This window comes from Dasypus novemcinctus, chromosome 11, assembly GCF_030445035.2.
Source record: "Dasypus novemcinctus isolate mDasNov1 chromosome 11, mDasNov1.1.hap2, whole genome shotgun sequence".
NCBI classification, from domain to species: domain Eukaryota; kingdom Metazoa; phylum Chordata; class Mammalia; order Cingulata; family Dasypodidae; genus Dasypus; species Dasypus novemcinctus.
In genome coordinates this window covers 11,601,456-11,617,927 of record NC_080683.1, presented here as the reverse complement: position 1 = coordinate 11,617,927, position 16,472 = coordinate 11,601,456, and the positions used below count along the sequence as shown (strand labels likewise).

At 44.2% G+C, this 16,472-nt stretch overlaps 1 protein-coding gene and 1 long non-coding RNA gene across 2 annotated transcripts in view; one reads left to right on the top strand and one right to left on the bottom strand.

Moving 5' to 3' along the window:
* KIF6 (kinesin family member 6) overlaps positions 1-16,472 on the top strand; it is a 484,487-nt gene that overhangs the window by 357,472 nt on the left and 110,543 nt on the right. Inside the window, exon 15 of the mRNA XM_058306677.1 lies at positions 11,991-12,046. Coding sequence (XP_058162660.1) covers positions 11,991-12,046 — 56 coding nt within the window. The remainder of the gene's footprint in view (positions 1-11,990; positions 12,047-16,472) is intronic.
* Positions 11,776-16,472, bottom strand: part of LOC111764582 (uncharacterized) — a 49,637-nt gene continuing 44,940 nt past the window's right edge. The window contains exon 3 of the long non-coding RNA XR_002797162.3: positions 11,776-15,582. This is a non-coding gene — a long non-coding RNA (uncharacterized lncRNA). The remainder of the gene's footprint in view (positions 15,583-16,472) is intronic.

The window sequence follows — 16,472 nt, the reverse complement described above, 5'->3', positions numbered from 1 at the left end:
AAATTAAAAGTTTGTAATAGATGAAAAACCTTTTTAAAAATAAAAGGAGGTAGCTTGAGAGGGAGGGAAGTTTGTTTCTAGGTAGGAGAGATTGTAGGCCACAGAAGTAAGCCAGAGGCCAAGCAGAAACAAGAGGAAAAGCTGGTACAGCAAGGTTTCAGGGAGCTGGGTAGGTGGAGAATCCAAAACTTGGGCAAAGATTAGCCCTGAAAGGAAGCATGAATAGGAAAAAGAATCAAATGGGGCCAACATTGCCAAGTTCAGAAGTGGAAGGTGGAGATTAAAGATGACCTCTATTTTCTCTGTGAAGAAGAATTTGAGATAGAAAAAGAGCCTTGAAGATGATGATGAAGATTTAATACAACTGCCTAGGGAATGAGAAGAAGGTAGACTATTAATTAATGGCTTTTGCACATTTCGGGAGGGGATGGGTAGGATCACAGACTGCATTAGGAATGCAGTGAAGGTGAGGGACATGTAGCCAGAAACAGCCGTTCTGGAGAGCAGTCTAACCCTTCCTAAGCTAAAGAAACAACCCTACCCTGAGGCCTCATAATTCCACCTCTGGGTGTATCCCCCAAGAAGTTCTACACGGGTTTAGACAGGATGTAGGTGATGATGTTCATGGCAGTGCTGTTGTGGCCAGGGAGAGAGTGTCCAACACTGGGGAAGTAGACAGGCTAAGTACTGGGGATCTCCCCCAGGGCGTGGGATGCAGCAGGTGGAAGCAGTGGATTAGATGTGCACGTGCCAAAAGGATGGGCGTTCAAAACATTGCACTAAGAAAAGTAAGGAACACATAATTCATGTAAATTATAAATATATGCACACAACACAATCAAGCCTTTAGGAACACAGCCAAAGTAAAAGATGTACTTTAATGCATAAGAATGTTTACCTGTGTGGGGAAGCAGAATAGGAGCAGGACATGGGAATAAGAAGGGAAGAAGGGATGGTTGGATGGATGGATGGATAGATGGATGGATGAAACAAGAGGGTGGGAGAAAATAAAATGAATCTAATGAAAGCTGAGAACTCTCTCTAGAAACATGGACATATTCACTTAAGCACAAATTTTAGCATACAAATCCAGATTTTTCCCAAACTTTCAAATACTTATCCATGTTGCAGCCATGTATTTTTAATATACTCAGTTGGACTTAGAGTTGGACTGTCTGAAGATGACCGTGTCAAGCTAGATGACAGTTGCCTCATCTAATTAAGGCTTACAAGCCCTCAGTGTCCATTTCTGAGACTTCTTAGCTTAAATCAGGGCTTCATAAACCTGACTTCATATTAAAATTACCCATGTAACTTTTAAAAGCTACCAAAGCCAAAGGCACTTCCCAGATATTCTTATTTTTTTTTTAATGGATTCAAACATGCAGCCAGGGTTGAGAACCACTGGCTTAGCATCAGGTCAAGAACCTCTGGAGAAGGGTCCCCAAAAACCTACAGGTTAAACAAACTACCAGTTGATTCTTTTTTTTTTTTAATCCCTCCTTGTGGCTTTTTTTTTTTTTGCTTGCTGTCTGCTCTCTGTGCATTCGCTGTGCATTCTTCCGTGTCTGTATTTATTTTTATTTATCCCCCCCCCTTGTGACTTGCTTGCTGTCTGCTCTCTGTTTTTGCTTTTCTCCCTTTTTGTTGCGTCACCTTGCTGAGTCAGCACCCCGCGGTGCTGGCAGGCTGGGCAGCACCCCGTGGCGCTGGTGGGCTGGCCTGCCTTCACAAGGAGGCCTGGGATGCCAACCCAGGGCCTCCCATATGGTAGACGGGAGCCGGAATAATTGAGCCACAGTCACTTCCCCAGTTGATTCTTTTGCACACTCAAGTTTAAGAATCACTGCCTTAGGGAAACATAAAACTTTATCTTTCTAATCCCAAATTGGCAAAGTTCCTGGTTCTGGTTTGTACCCTTGAGTTTAGGCCTCTTTCCAACAGGGTGTAGGGTGGGGGGTGGGTGGGAATGAGGATGTTGTGGTCTTTCCAAGCCTTCTAATATAGAGCTCACAGTAGAGTTCTGACAACCCATGTGACAGATATTCTTTTGGGTTTAAATCTATCTAAATCATGCAGGGTGAATTGGTGATCCTGGTGATCCCATCTTCCTTGTGGCCACATGGGAAGAGAATTAATGGAACTCCCACAAAGCTTTCCTCTGGAAAAAGGTTTTCTCAGCAATAAATCAGTCTCTCTTATTTTTTTCCAATCAAATGAAAAGTCAGGAGAGCAGCCCAGATTTTAGTTAATTTTCTGCATCTGTTTAATGTCACTCTAATACCACTCATTTAGGAACAGTTGAGACTGGTGTGTGTAGCCTAGAACCTACCCCTTTCTCAGGACTGGAACTTTCATTTGCCTTCACGGAGGTTATTCAATTGTTAAATGTTACATGTTGATAACTACTTAAGGCAGGAGACTAAGAGAAGACGTTTTGGTATGAAAACAAATAACTCTGCAAACCAGTGCTCCTTTAGCAGACATCAAAATGAAAGTTGTACACAATTCTACTCCTAGGTAAAAACGCAAAAGAATTGAAAGCAAGGACCTGAACAGATATGTGTACATTAATGTTCACAGCAGCATTATTCCCAATAGCAAAAAGGTGGAAGCAACCCAGTGTCTGCCTACAGATGAATGAATAAAATATGGTAAATGCAATGGGATACTATTTGGTTGTGAAAAAAGAATGAAGTTCTTACACATGCTACAACATGAACCTTAAAGACATCGTGTTGACTAAAATAAGCCCAAAAGAGAAATCAATGGATTTCACTTATGTATGAGTTCACTGATATGAAATACCTAGAATATGCAAATTGATAGAGACAGAAAGTAGATTACAGGTCACATGGGGAGGGGCAAGGGACTGGGAGAGGGCCAAGAAGGAGGGAAGAATGGAGACTTTTTTTTAGGAGGTACCAGGATTGAATCTGGGACCTCGCACATGGGAAGCAGGCACTCAATCACTGAGCTGTATCTGTGCCCCAAGAATGGAGACTTAATGCTTACTGTGCACAAAAGATTTGGTAAGGAATGGTGGCACAACAGTATGAATGTAACTAATACCATGGAATAGTATACTTGAAATTGGTTAAAATGGGAACCTTTTTTTTTTAAAGATTTATTTTTTATTTATTCCCCACCCCACCCCCCATTTCCCCTACTGTCTGCTCTCTGTGTTCATTCTCTGTGTGTTCTTCTGTGTCTGCTTGTATTGTCATTAGGCAGTTCTGGGAACCGATTCTGGAACCTTCTGGACTGGGAGAGAGGCAATTACTCTCTTGTGCCACCTCAACTCCCTCTTCTACTACGTCTTCTTAGTTTCTCTCCTCTGTGTCTCTTGTTGGGTCATCTTGCTGCTCCAGCTCTCCACATCAGCTGGCACTACTGCACAGGGTGGCTTTCCCACGTGAGCCAGCACTCCGCTTGGGCCAGCTTGCCATGTGGGCCAGCTTGCACTTACCAGGAGGCCTTGGGCATCGAACCCTGGACCTCCTTTGTGGTAAATGGCATCCCAATTGGTTGAGCCACATCCCTTTCCCAATGGGAAACTTTATACTGTATATATGTTACCGCTATGAAGATTTTTAAAAAAGAAAAATGAAGTTCCCCCCAGAAGCTTTTAGGGGTGACTTCTCTGCTGTTCTTATTTTAGGACATTCTTCCAGTAGCCCTGATCCTTCCACACATTCCCTTTATTGACCAGGAGCACCCATGTGCTGGCCACCGGAGGGAGAGCTGACCAGTTCAGGGGCCTTTCACTCAGGATGGAATTAAATGACTGCTTTCTAACTCCACTCTACATCTCCCCTTTCTAATAGCCCTCGGCAGCCAAGACCCACTGGTCTGGCCCCCCATTTTATTCCCCTGTTCTCAGGTCAAATAACTTTGCTATCCAAAGGTTCTGGTGTTATGACATTATGTCAGCAAAGCCCCAGGAAAGAGTGGCTTGGACCTGGTTGCCACCATGCATCAGCCTTGGACAAGGTCAGCATCTCTAGCCCATAGTGCCTAAATTTTTTCCCCAAACATAGTGATATTGGTAATAGAGGAGTCCTTTTTATTCCCATAGGTCTCCAGAGCACAAGAGTTGATTTAGAGTTGCAGGCAGGAGAAAAGTCGATAGCTCATGCTTTCCATGTTATTTAATAGAAAGGGTTTTCTTTCTCTTTCTAACCGCACCCTTTGCTGCCCTCATAGACAGTCTCTAGCATCTCTCAGCTGTGGTCTGGGGAAAGTTGGGCTATCTGTCTGTGACAAAAGAAACAAGATGTTAGCACACCATTGGGATGTTTGGCCTTCACTGAACTAGAGCATGTAAGTCAATTCTTAAGCCAATTTTTCAGTAGAGGACAATTGCAATTCACTATCACTACATTTTTCAGGAAGGGCTCATTTTGTAGTATATAATAATCTGAAAAGAAGCTGGAAACCCCCTGCTTGGAAAATACCAGTGCCAGGCACTGCATGGCAGACTTTCTTTTGTGGCAGCTCTTATATACAAGTTGAATCCCTCAGTTGAAGAGTCCCATTAAATAAGAAATGAAGAAATAGACTGTGATTGGTAATGAAGCCATTGAGAATGTGAACTAAACCAAGGAAAGTGCCCCTTTGTTCAGTTCGATCCTTCAGAAATAGAACAGAATAGCAATCTAACTCCAACAGAAAAACCGGACTGAGACTGGAGAGAAATCTCATGGCACCATATGGAAATAATATCCAAGACAAATAGGAGCTCCCTAGTTCCTATTAGACATCAATTTTGACCTTTATTATTTTTTTCTGTTTATTTTTATATTTACAACTTGTCTCCTGAACTATAATTTTAAACTTTGATAGCAGAGATTAGATTAAACTAATCTCAGTCACCAAACAGGTTTTAAAACAGTGCTGGCCACTATTTTTGCTAAAGAATAGCAGTTTGAATTGGACTTTTGAAAAATCTGTGCAGCCAAGAAAACTACTTGAGAATATGTGTTGCTTCTCAGAAGTAGCACAATGTGGGCAGCTCGCTTCTTGAGAGTCCAGGAGGACCTGCTGGGCAGGAGGTGAGCAAGGGTGACCACCCTGATGGGACGAAGCAATGAAATATCAAAAGCCTATTGGGCTTTTTTTTTTTTCACTTTAAAAAGTTTTATTTTATATGGAATTTAAACACCTTTATAGTATTTTATAGTTTGAGGAATTCAGTTTGGCCAAATGTACCAGCTATATTGAAGAAATATGTGGTTTATATGTCTGCACTCCAATGATGAATTTTAACATTGAATCTTGTAATTTTCCATTTTCTCAGTATTAATTGTTTTAGTGGGTGTGAAATGGTATCTCATTATGGTTTTGCTTTGCATTTTCCTAATGGCTAATCATATTGGGCAACTTTTCATTGCTTTTGGGGCATTTATGTATCTTCTTTGGAGAAATGTCTGTTCAAGTCTCTTGCCCATTTTTTAACTGAGTTGTTTGTCTTTTTGTTGTTGAATTGAAGGATTCTTTTATATATTCTGGATACTAAACCCTTTTTGGATATGTCGTTTCCAAATATTTTCTCCCATTGTGTATATTGTCATTTTGCTTTCATGATAAAGTCCTTTCAAGCACAAAAGCTTTTCATTTTGATGAGGTCCCATTTACCTGTTTTTTCTTTTCTAGCTTATGCTTTGGGTGCAAAGTCTGAGAAACCATTACTTGACACAAGGTCCTGAAGATGCTATCAATGTTTTCTTCTGGAAATTTTATATTTCCAATCCATTTTGAGTTGATTTTTGTATAAGGTATGAGGTAGGGGTCCATCTTCATTCTTTTGCAAATGGAGATCCATTTTACCTTGCACCGTTTGTTGAAGTAACTGTTCTTTTCCCAGAGTGAGCTTCACCCGCTTGTCAAAAATCAGTTGGCCATCAATGTAAGAGTTGATTTCCGAGATCTCAGTTCAATTCCATTGATCTATATGTCTGTCCTTGTGCCAGTACCATGATGATTACTGTGGCTCTGTAATAAGTTTTAATGTTGGGGACACATTTTTTTAAGTGTAAGGGAAATGAAGGGTGGCTCTTCATCATAATCCAATAGAGGTGGCCAAAGTACCATGTTGGGGGAAGGCTTATAGAGGAAGGAAATGGCAAAGATACAGGCTCAGTCTTTTGTCTTTCTCTCTGATAGTGAAGAATATTGGATGCTCACTTTATGAAAAATCAAAATATTAAGTTAGTCACTCTAGACCAGAGGACTAGGAAAGATGTCACCCTCCAAAAACATATTGACCCACTGGCCTGAAGAAGCCCTCCCAGCTGATGTGATAGGGACTACAAGTGCAGAGGTCCATGGGGATCAAGTGGCTTGTGAGCACCAGCTCTTCTCCTTGGCCTGCAGATTAAAAGCAGCCAGGCCCATGGTTCCTAAAAAATTGTCTGTGGTTCTAACTGCCCTATGGCAGAACCAGGCATTTCTTCAGCTGCTTTCCCAGTGTTGACGAAGCTCTCTGCTTGCCATGTACCAAGGGGAGCACAGGAGCAACTGTCATGGGTATTCTTTTTTTTTTAAAGATTTATTTTTTACTGATTTCTCTCCCCTTCCCCCCCCACCCATTGTCGGCTCTCTGTGTCCATTTGCTACATATTCTTCTATGTCTGCCTGCATTCTTGTCAGCAGCACCGGGAATCTGTGTCTCTTTTTTTTGTTACATCATCTTGCTGTGTCAGCTCTCCATGTGTGTGGCGCCACTCCTGGGCAGGCTGCACTTTTTTCGCATGGGGCAGCTCTCCTTGAGGGGTGCACTCCTTGTGTGTGGAGCACCCCTACGCAGGGGACACCCCTGCATGACATGGCAGTCCTTGCACACGTCAGCACTGCACGTCACCACACAGATCAGGAGGCCCTGGGTTTGAACCCTGGACCTCCTGTGTTGTAGGCGGACCCTCTATCAGTTGAGCCACACCCACTTCCCATGTCATGGGTATTCTTGACCATTGACTCACAGGGATTCCTTCTGACCCTTTGATTTGACAGGAGGATGATAGTGGTCCCTTGTTGTCTGCCGTTACTGCTCCCAACATGCAGTCCCACCTCAGTTCATCGCGTCCCCTCAAGGTTCCTGCTGCCAGGCAGTGGTCATAATCCTCACACACAAAGCACATTTGCATGTCTGTAATTTCCACATCTATCTCAGTCTGGTAACGCATCCCAGCCTCATTTTAGAAATAGGTAATCTAAGATCCAGTTGCTAAGAGGCAGAGCAGGGATTTGAATCCAGGGCCTCTGACTCCCAGTCCAGTGCTCTTCCCACTGCACACATTGTCTTTGACTGCCCCCACTCACTTGCTCATCTCCTGCTAGTCTACAGTATTTATGGAGTGACTATTATGTTAGTCCCGTCCTAAATTCCAGGGAGATAAGAGTAAATTAAACAGATGTGCTCACTGTCCTTGGGGAGCTCACAATGTTGAAAGGGAAACAAGCAGTTACAATACGTGTGGTATCTGTACCTGTGAAAAAGTGCAGGGTGCTTTGGAGACACGTGGGTGACATCCATTGCAGACTCACAGGTCTTAGAACTTCTGCCAGAGGAAGAGGCATCCCAACTAAACTTGAGGGATTAGATAGAACTTAGCCAGATGAAGAGAGAGGTCCAAGTAAAGGCAACAGCCCCAAGGTGAGAGAGGCTGTGAGACCCGATGGAACTGAGTGATTCAGGCATGCTGGAAGAAGGGGTTCAGGGTGAATAAGGGTGGGAGACATGAAGTTGGAGAAGGAAGCAGGAACCAGAGCAGGAGCAGCTAGTCAACCGTGCTGAGGACACTGGGCTCCATCCTGAGGCCTCTGTGGAGCTTCTGAAGAGTTTTAAATAAGGGAATGACATGGTCAGATTTGCCTTTAAGGAGGATCAGTCAGACTAAAGTGTGGGAAATAGCCTGAGGGAAAGTAACGGGAATGAAGGGAGACTAAGTAAACTAAGCAATCTGGAAGAGAAAGGACAGTGGTTTGCTCCAAGGCAGCTAGAATAGGAATGAAGTTTATGGAATGATCTGATGGAAAGTGAGGATGTAGAATGGACAGGACTCTAGGAGTGAGTCAAGGGGCTAACGGACAGAGGGACGAAGGAGACACTGGCATGAGTTACGTGGGTGAATGACAGGGCTGTGCTATGAGAAGAGCGAAGACAGAAAGAAGCGAAGAAGGCTTGCAGGGGAGATGATGGGTTCCACTTCAGATACAGTGAATTTTAATTATCTGCCAGGCATCCAATAGGTCCAAGAATGTGTGGGTCAGGAAATATGGTGGAGCTGAGAGGGAGTCTTGAGAAGTGTCAGTAGAGATAGCAAATGAAGACATGGTCATGAATGGACCTAGAGAGAGCAGGTGGCCTGAGAAGGCCTAGGACAAAGCCTGCAGGCTACTGAAGGAGAGCCTGCAAAGGAGACCAGGAAGATGCAGCCAGAGGGGGAGGGGGAGCCAGGTGACGTGGCAGCCAACGAAAGCGGGTGCTTCCCCAGTGTGGGCACAATGCCTGGGTGCACCACGGGCACCACAGAGCGCCAGAGCACTGCATGCCTTCTCCCTTTCCATGCCCAGGCCTTGCCCCAAGGTAGAGATTTTTCTGCACAAGTGAGCAAAACAGCATGCCCACCTCCACTCCAGAAATGCACCCAGCAATGCTGCACTTCCCAAAACAGGCCCCGCAGGTAGTTTTGGCACCAGTAAAGAGACCCTCAGGGACTGTAAGTGGTCCTGGCTGAGGCAGGGAGTCTTCTCCTTGCCCCTCTCGAGGTACAGCCTCTGCCAAGGTCGGACGTGCCTCCTCCGCAGTGAGCGTCATTCTGCGAAGTCCAGGTCAGCAGACTCAGGAGTAGGGCAGTGAGGATGCTTGGGGCAGGGAGGTGTGGTGCAGATGCAGGCCAGGCAAGGGAGGGCATGGCAGTGCTGGTGGGCCGCCTTCCTTCTCCCCTCTTCATTAGCCTCCTCCTCTTCCCTCTCATCTCTCCAGCCTCCTTTCCTGCTCTCCTTTCCCCTCTTCTCCCTCAGGTCTGGGCTTCTCTTTGTCAAGAATTTGTCTTGACAACCAGGGATCAGGAACATATGTGGGTGGGGTGGCCTGGAGTGATGACAACTTGAAGAGTGAAGGGGAAATGGCCTCATGAAGATAGAACAGCCTTCAGACCACACCTCTGCGGTTTGAAAGCCCTTTTTAGCTCTGCGCCAGGCTGCAGAGTAGACACTGGAACAGCCCATAGCTCCTCCTGCAGTTTCTGCCAGCCCTGGCACTGGGTGGCTCTATGGAGAGGGCTGACCGCAGTGCTGGCAGCTCCCCAGACACTTCTGGGACCTGCCAGGGCTGGGAGCTATAACCTCGACTGGCCGGGGTGCCTCTGGGGAGCACTGCAGTGGAAATTGCCTCCCCTGCCTGCAGTATCTTCCCTTTTCTATCTTTACTCTCATTTCCTCCACCATGGACATGAATTTCAGCAGCTGTGCAGCCTAGCTCTTGTATTTTCCTTATTCCAGAGAGCCTAAAGCTTACAGAATGCTACAGAAAAGGCAATACGAGGCATTCATTGAACAATTTTTTTGTCTTTATTTATTTTTTTAATGTTACATTAAAAAAATATGAGGTCCCCATATACCACTACCCCCCCCCACCCCACTCCTCCCCCCATAACAACAACCTCCTCCATCATCATGAGACATTCATTGCACTTGGTGAATACATCTCTGAGCACCGCTGCACCTCATGGTCAATGGTCCACATCATAGCCCACACTCTCCGCCAGTCCACCCAGTGGGCCATGGGAGGACATACAATGTCCAGTAACTGTCCCTGCAGCACCACCCAGGACAACTCCAAGTCCCGAAAACGCCCCCACATCTCATCTCTTCCTCCCACTCCCTACCCCCGGCAGCCACCATGGCCGTTTTCTCCACACCAATGCCACATTTTCTTCGATTACTAATCACAATATTCATGAATAGAATATCAGTAAGTCCACTCTAATCCATACTCTATTCCTCCATCCTGTGGACCTTAGAATGGCTGTGTCCACTCCACATCTATATCAAGAGGGGGCTTAGATTCCATATGGATGCTGGATGCAATCCTCCTGCTTTCAGTTGTAGGCACTCTTGGCTCCCTGGTGTGGTGGTCGTGAATGACTAGCAAATCCCATTATATCTCGGTACTGGGGAGAGCAGTGTTCAAAACAGCCATGGCCCATCCTTCGCAGACTGACCTTAGCGGGTGAAGGTAGTGGTCTGCTTCTGATAGGCCTGGACGGGGCCTCAGAGAAAGCCTGCCCAGTGGGCAAGGCCAGCGTGAGCCCACAGAGCCCGGCACAGTGACTTACCCATCAGAAGGAGGTTTGTTGAACTGAGTTAAAACTTGAATTGTATCAAATGGAATCACACTTCTCTCCTGGAAGGTGACAGGCCCTAGCTGAGGAGAGGACATCTGTAATCCACTAGGATCCCGCATACCCTGAATCATGGATACAGGGGTGGGGTCCCAGGAAACCTAGTCTTGGGAGAAAGTTTAGACCCCTCTCCTAGAAACTTCCCATCTGCAGTCACAGGCCTTCCCCTCTTGGTCTAACGAAGTCCTGCACAACCCAAGGACTTACGGATGACGAATGTGATGGCTGGGGTTTGCGGGGATCCAGCAAGTTTGGGGAGAAGAGGAGCTGAATTTTTATTTTGCTGAGATAAAATTGACCAAGTGTTGACAATGATTGAATATGATGGAGCGTATGTGAGTGTTCATTCTATGATTCTATGCTACATAGACAATTTTATGTATATGAAATTTTCTGTAACAAAAAGTTTCCTAGAACTTCTCTACGTCCTTAAAACCCCAGTCAAGTCCCCCGGCTTGTCCATGAAGCTTTCCTGACTGCTCCCACTCACTGATAGGTCCGTCCCTGCTCCCACGCTAATGGTACATCCAGTATTATCTAACGTAGGAAAACTATTTACTGTACCTATATATTACATATTCTTTCTTCCATAGGTTTTCAATTGTCTTTTTACTACCATGGCAGAAAGGAGAGGAAGGGAAAGAAACAAACACCTCTGAGGGACCCCCTGTCCTTAAGGAGGACCTTGGCTGTAGCATTCTGTACAGGAGACTGAACTCCATCTCTCTAATATAGGCAGTATCTTAACTGCTTCTCTAGCACGAGAGCAAGCTCACAGTGAGGGCATCATAAATATTTTAAAATATAGAGGAATAATTAAGTAAATGGTTAACACAAACATCTCGTGAACTTATATACAGCCATCAGCAATAATGGAGAACTTCTTAGGTGGGATAAAATCAGGGCACCAAATTATATACATATTATGATATCAACTCTATAGACTAATTGGCTAGAAAAAAAGAAAATCTGTTTATTTCCGGGTGGGTTTCTGGGTGGGGGATTATTAGGAATTCTTTTCTTGTTTTTTATTTTCCAAATTTCATTTAGTGATCACACATAGCAGGAAGCAGCAGGCATATTCTCTAAATGTGTGTGACTTTGTGCTCCACGAGGACTCCATCACATCTACTCAGCTCTGCTGTTAGGATGCAAAAGCCACTATAGGCAAGACGTAAATGAGTGGGTGTGGCTGCATTCAGCAAAACTCCATTTACCAAAACAGGTAGCAGGCTAAATCTGACTCAGGGGCTGTGTAGTTTGCCTACCCCTGATATGTAACTTTACAATCAGGGGGGAAAAAGTTATTTAAATGCTCTTTGACTATAACCATAAGATCTTGGTACTATGACTAATCAATCACATTACAGAAGGCTCACAGCCATGCTTTATTCTGGTATCCTTACATCAAAAACAATAGAAAAGTCATGCGATAGAGACTATGAGAATTCCATGTTGAATACAGGCATAAGAGTAGAAATTCACAATACCAGTAGTTAATACAAATTTTATCTCTATTATTTTTAGGGCAGAACTGAGGATGAACAGAAAAAATTACACAGGCATTTCTTTTTATTCCACCAGATACTCTGAAGCAAAGGCCCTGGGAGAAAGTATAAACGAAGCAAGAAGTAAAATTGGTAAGCAGATGATATTCTGTGAACTGCTGTCACAGACCATTTTCCTGGTGAAAATCCGGTCACGACCTACCTCCAAACAACCACGAGGCCTAGTTCCTGCAGAACCCTTGCCAAGCAGGCTGCTTTGAGAGAACCTTTCCCTGGAAGTTTATCACTCTCCCACCATCCATCAGGAAAAGCACTTTCTTTTGTCTAGAATTTGGCCTTTATTTCCTCTGTGTCACCACGCAGGCCTGAGCTCAGAGAAAGATTTGCTTCTCTCTCGTGTTTTTCACCAGTAGCTCAGCCAGCCATAGCCAGATGATTTCAGTGACATTTCATATTTTCAGGTGCTGTGGAGCACTTCTACACTTCCCCAAGCTTAGATGTAGCATCTCTGGCCCAGGTGTGCATTTTTCAGAGCGGTTCCGTAAGCCATTGGGGGGGTGAGGAGCTAGTGAGGCCCCCCCGAGCAGGGCTTCCCCAGTCAGGCGAGCCTTCCCGGGAAGGCGAGGCTAAGGCATGGGGCACATTTAATAAATTTAAAATTTTTAAAAAGAAAGAGGAAAATGTTTCTTCCATCTGAAGCTGAAAGGCACGATAGGGCCCCATCTCCCGGGCTCAGGGACAGCTTTGCAGGGTCCCTCATGTCCTCACCTCTGTGCTCAGGAAGGCAGTAGTTACCTGTCACCGTGTCTCCCGGGTCCCGGCTGAGCCTGTCTCCCTTCTCCCCAGAAGTAAAGACAGGGCATAAGCCACTGTGAATGTCCCCTTTGGCTTTTTCTACAAAAGATGGAAAATCACATGAGCCACAGATTGTGTCAGTCTAGGAAGCAAGAGGCCTGCGTCCTCCTGCGGCCCGAGCAGAAAGGGCTGAGGCAGCAAGGCCCAGAGCCAAGCAGAAACTCCCTGAGCCTCGCGGGTCCTAAACCTAAGGTCCAGGGGCTCAGGCAGGGGGAAAATGCGTCTTTATTTTCACTGACCTCTAACTGAAGTCTAGCATTGCCTTCCACAATGAATACAGGCAGCAGATTGCAACAGAATTAGCAGCACCTGCCACCAGTGAAATCACAGACACTTTCACTTTACGCCACACTCAAGCAGACATGATAAAATACATTTTGCGTTCATCAGTACTTCAAAATTATAGTAATTAGACTTGCCATTAGATCTTGCTATTTAATGCATTTTTATAAGAGCACATAGAAATTTCTAGATCATGAAAAGTTCTACAGACTTTTGATAACTATTTCAATGTAATTGGTTTCCTTTAAAACCCTGTGTATTTTATTTTATTTATCTAAAATCATTATTCTGGAAAGGGGAGGGGGGCGTCAATAGCTCATCAGACTGCCCAAGAGACAACAACAACAAAAGAGGTTACAAACCCATTACTTCTACAAACCCCCTAAAACTGTATGTAAAAAAAAGGGGGGGGAGAAAAGCGCATGTACATTTTTCCAAGGATAAAATCTATAGCATATCCGATTCTCAAAGGGATCCGTGACCCAAACCAATATGGAAGTTGATTCTAGACTGATGTCCCACTAGCAGTGCCAGGACTTCAAGAGGCAGGAAAGCAGACCCCTGCTGAGGAGTAGCCCCAACACAGACAGTAGGGCAGTGCTGGCATACCTGCCCTAGGTCACCTGGCAGGTTGGAGTGGCCAGGAAGGAAAGGATCCAGGCTTCTGTGGATCCATGCTGGGGATCAAATCATGGACCCCACAAAAGACATGTTCAAGTCTTAACCCACATTTCAATGATTGTGAACCCATTTATAAATAGAACATTTGAAGATGCTATGTTTTCCCCCCTGAGATGGCTTCCTCATCTGTCTGCTCACTGTCTACTCGTTGTTTTTGCTCATTGTCTCTGCTCATTGTGCCTAGTCATCTTCTTTAGGAATCACCAGGAACTGAACCTGTGACCTCCCATAGGGGAGGCAAGTGCCCAACCACTTGAGCCACATTTGTTCCCTGCTCATTATGTCAGCTTGTTGCATCAGCTCATTGCATTGGCTCATTGCATCTGCTCATCTTCTTTAGGGAGCACTGAGAACTAAACCCAGGATCTCCCATGTGAGAGGTAGGCACCCAACTGCTCGAGCCGTATCTGCCCTGAAGATGCTATTATTAATTAAAGTGTAGACTCATTTGTAAATAGCATCTCCAAAGAGCCTATATTGATGAGGCCAAACTGAATCAGCATGGACCTTAATCCGTATGACTGCAGTTCTTACATACAAGAGAAATTCAGCTGCAGTAAACAGTAGAAGCCAGAAGCCACATGCCAGCAATTACTAGAAATCAAAGGAGCATACAAAGTAAGAGAGAAATTGCCATGTGACAGAGAACAGCGGAAACGCTACAGACTCAGAGAGAAAGCCAGCCCTGCCAATACCGTGATGTTGGACTTGTAGCCTTCAAAACCATGAGACAAGAAATGCAGTTGTTTAAAGCCAACCCATTTTATGGTATTTGTCATAGCAGCTGGGAAAACTAAGACAATCCAGGATTGTTTTGTTAGTGCTTGTCTAACTTCAAGGGACCCAGTGATGTTTTCAACCCTAGTGGGCAAAAACAGAAAATTTATAAATTACTTTATAAACATTAGTTTGGATCTTTGAAAAATATCTAACCCCATAAGCCAAAATAAAGCTGTTCTAACACTAATAAAATAGACTAATGATGGGAGATGGCAATTGTCTCTATTAATATACTTAGCTTTTCACTTCGAGTGTGTTAGGTTATTGTCACAATTATAAATTATTCATAACTTTGGTGAAATGCCACATTCTCAAGATTAGGCAAGTCCAAGGCTGCTGTACAGCTGCACAGGTTGTGCTCTGCCCAGGAGCCAAGGGGTCAAGGGAATTAGGGCTGTAATTGACCTGCCGAAAGAGGACATCTGTGTGTAATTCACGCACAAAGGGTCCAGAAGTGCTAGTAGTGGCCCTGGACAAGTAAGCCTCCATTTATTCCATTTAATAGCAAGTAGAGTTCACCCTTATGTTGAGATGCACTCTTCCATTGCTACCAGGAAAGAAATTAGTTCAGTGGTGCGAATAAAGCCAGTATCACTCCTCACTTCACTTTATGCAAACAACAAACTAAGTCCCTTCTTAAAGTTGTGCTCTTGATACAACAGAGTAGACCACGGAATCTCCAGCCCTATTGCTGGCCAAGCCCCTCACAGTGCTTGACCACAGAGAGGAGCCCATCACCACTGCAGCTCAGATGCAAGACTAATATTGAGGAAGTGTAAGGTGAAACTTATATGTATACTTAAAATTTCCAAGGCAACCTGGAAGAAAATCAGTTTCAGGAGACTTATGACATTACTCAGTATATTTTTCCTGTGGAAAAATGAAATCAAGTGCAATTTGCAGTGTCCAAGGAGTTTTTTAGTGACTCTAAGAGTCAGGAGGTGGGAGCATGGCACCATTTTACCATGACAAGCGTGGGATGGTGACAGCTCTGCTCCAACTATGCCACATCCAAACTCCAGGCCTTGACGCATGAGGCTGGAATGTTGAGAAGCACAAATGTATTGGGCCTGCAGAGAGGAAACAAAAGCTGCTTTGGTGAACTATATAAAAATTACACCACATCATTTCATGCACATATTTAAAGTTCAGGTTGTTGCTTCTTTTCAGCTAATTTGGTATTTCTCTGACAAATATGATCTAGAGCTGCCTCTTAAGTTTCATTCTCAAAAAACCCCTAAAGGATATTGATTCAAGAGTGACTACATAATATCTAGTTTTTTCATGGGATAATCAATCAAAACTTCCATATTATTTCCTTTTCTTATGAGAAGCCAACTCAAACTAGATAGATAAACTCTTGCCACAAACTCTGTTTTATCCTTTTCTATACACTATTTACATCGATCTGGGTGGAGAAGAACAAGTTGATATCAGAAATGAAGGAAATATCCTATTTAGACTCTGCTTTAAAAATCATAGAATTTTTGTTCCTATAAGAGAGTAATTTTTGTTGTATTTACTTGTCCCATATATGAGTACATTAGGCTACTTTATATCACATGGACTGTTTTGAATACATTTATACAAATCCTGCCTCCATTTATACTACCTCTAAAAGTGTCATTGAGCCCAAAGTGCAGGAAAAGAAGTAGACTGCTTGCAGTATGAACTAGGCCATTTTTTCACTTATTAGAATCCCGGCACTAGTTTTGTACATCAATATTCTACTACTAGCAACATCGTCTTTAGCAACAAAATGGACTGAATAGTTGTTCTTTGATGTGGGACTTACTCCTAGACCAGTCCAGGAACCAGCTGCTTTGGAGGTAGGTGAAAGAGTTTGACACCGCATCACCTCTTCAGCCCTCTAAGCCTAAGTGATCACTAAGGTCACAGAATACTGGACAAAAGAGTTTTCACTAATGAGCCACTTGATGATCAACTCAGAAATCATAAG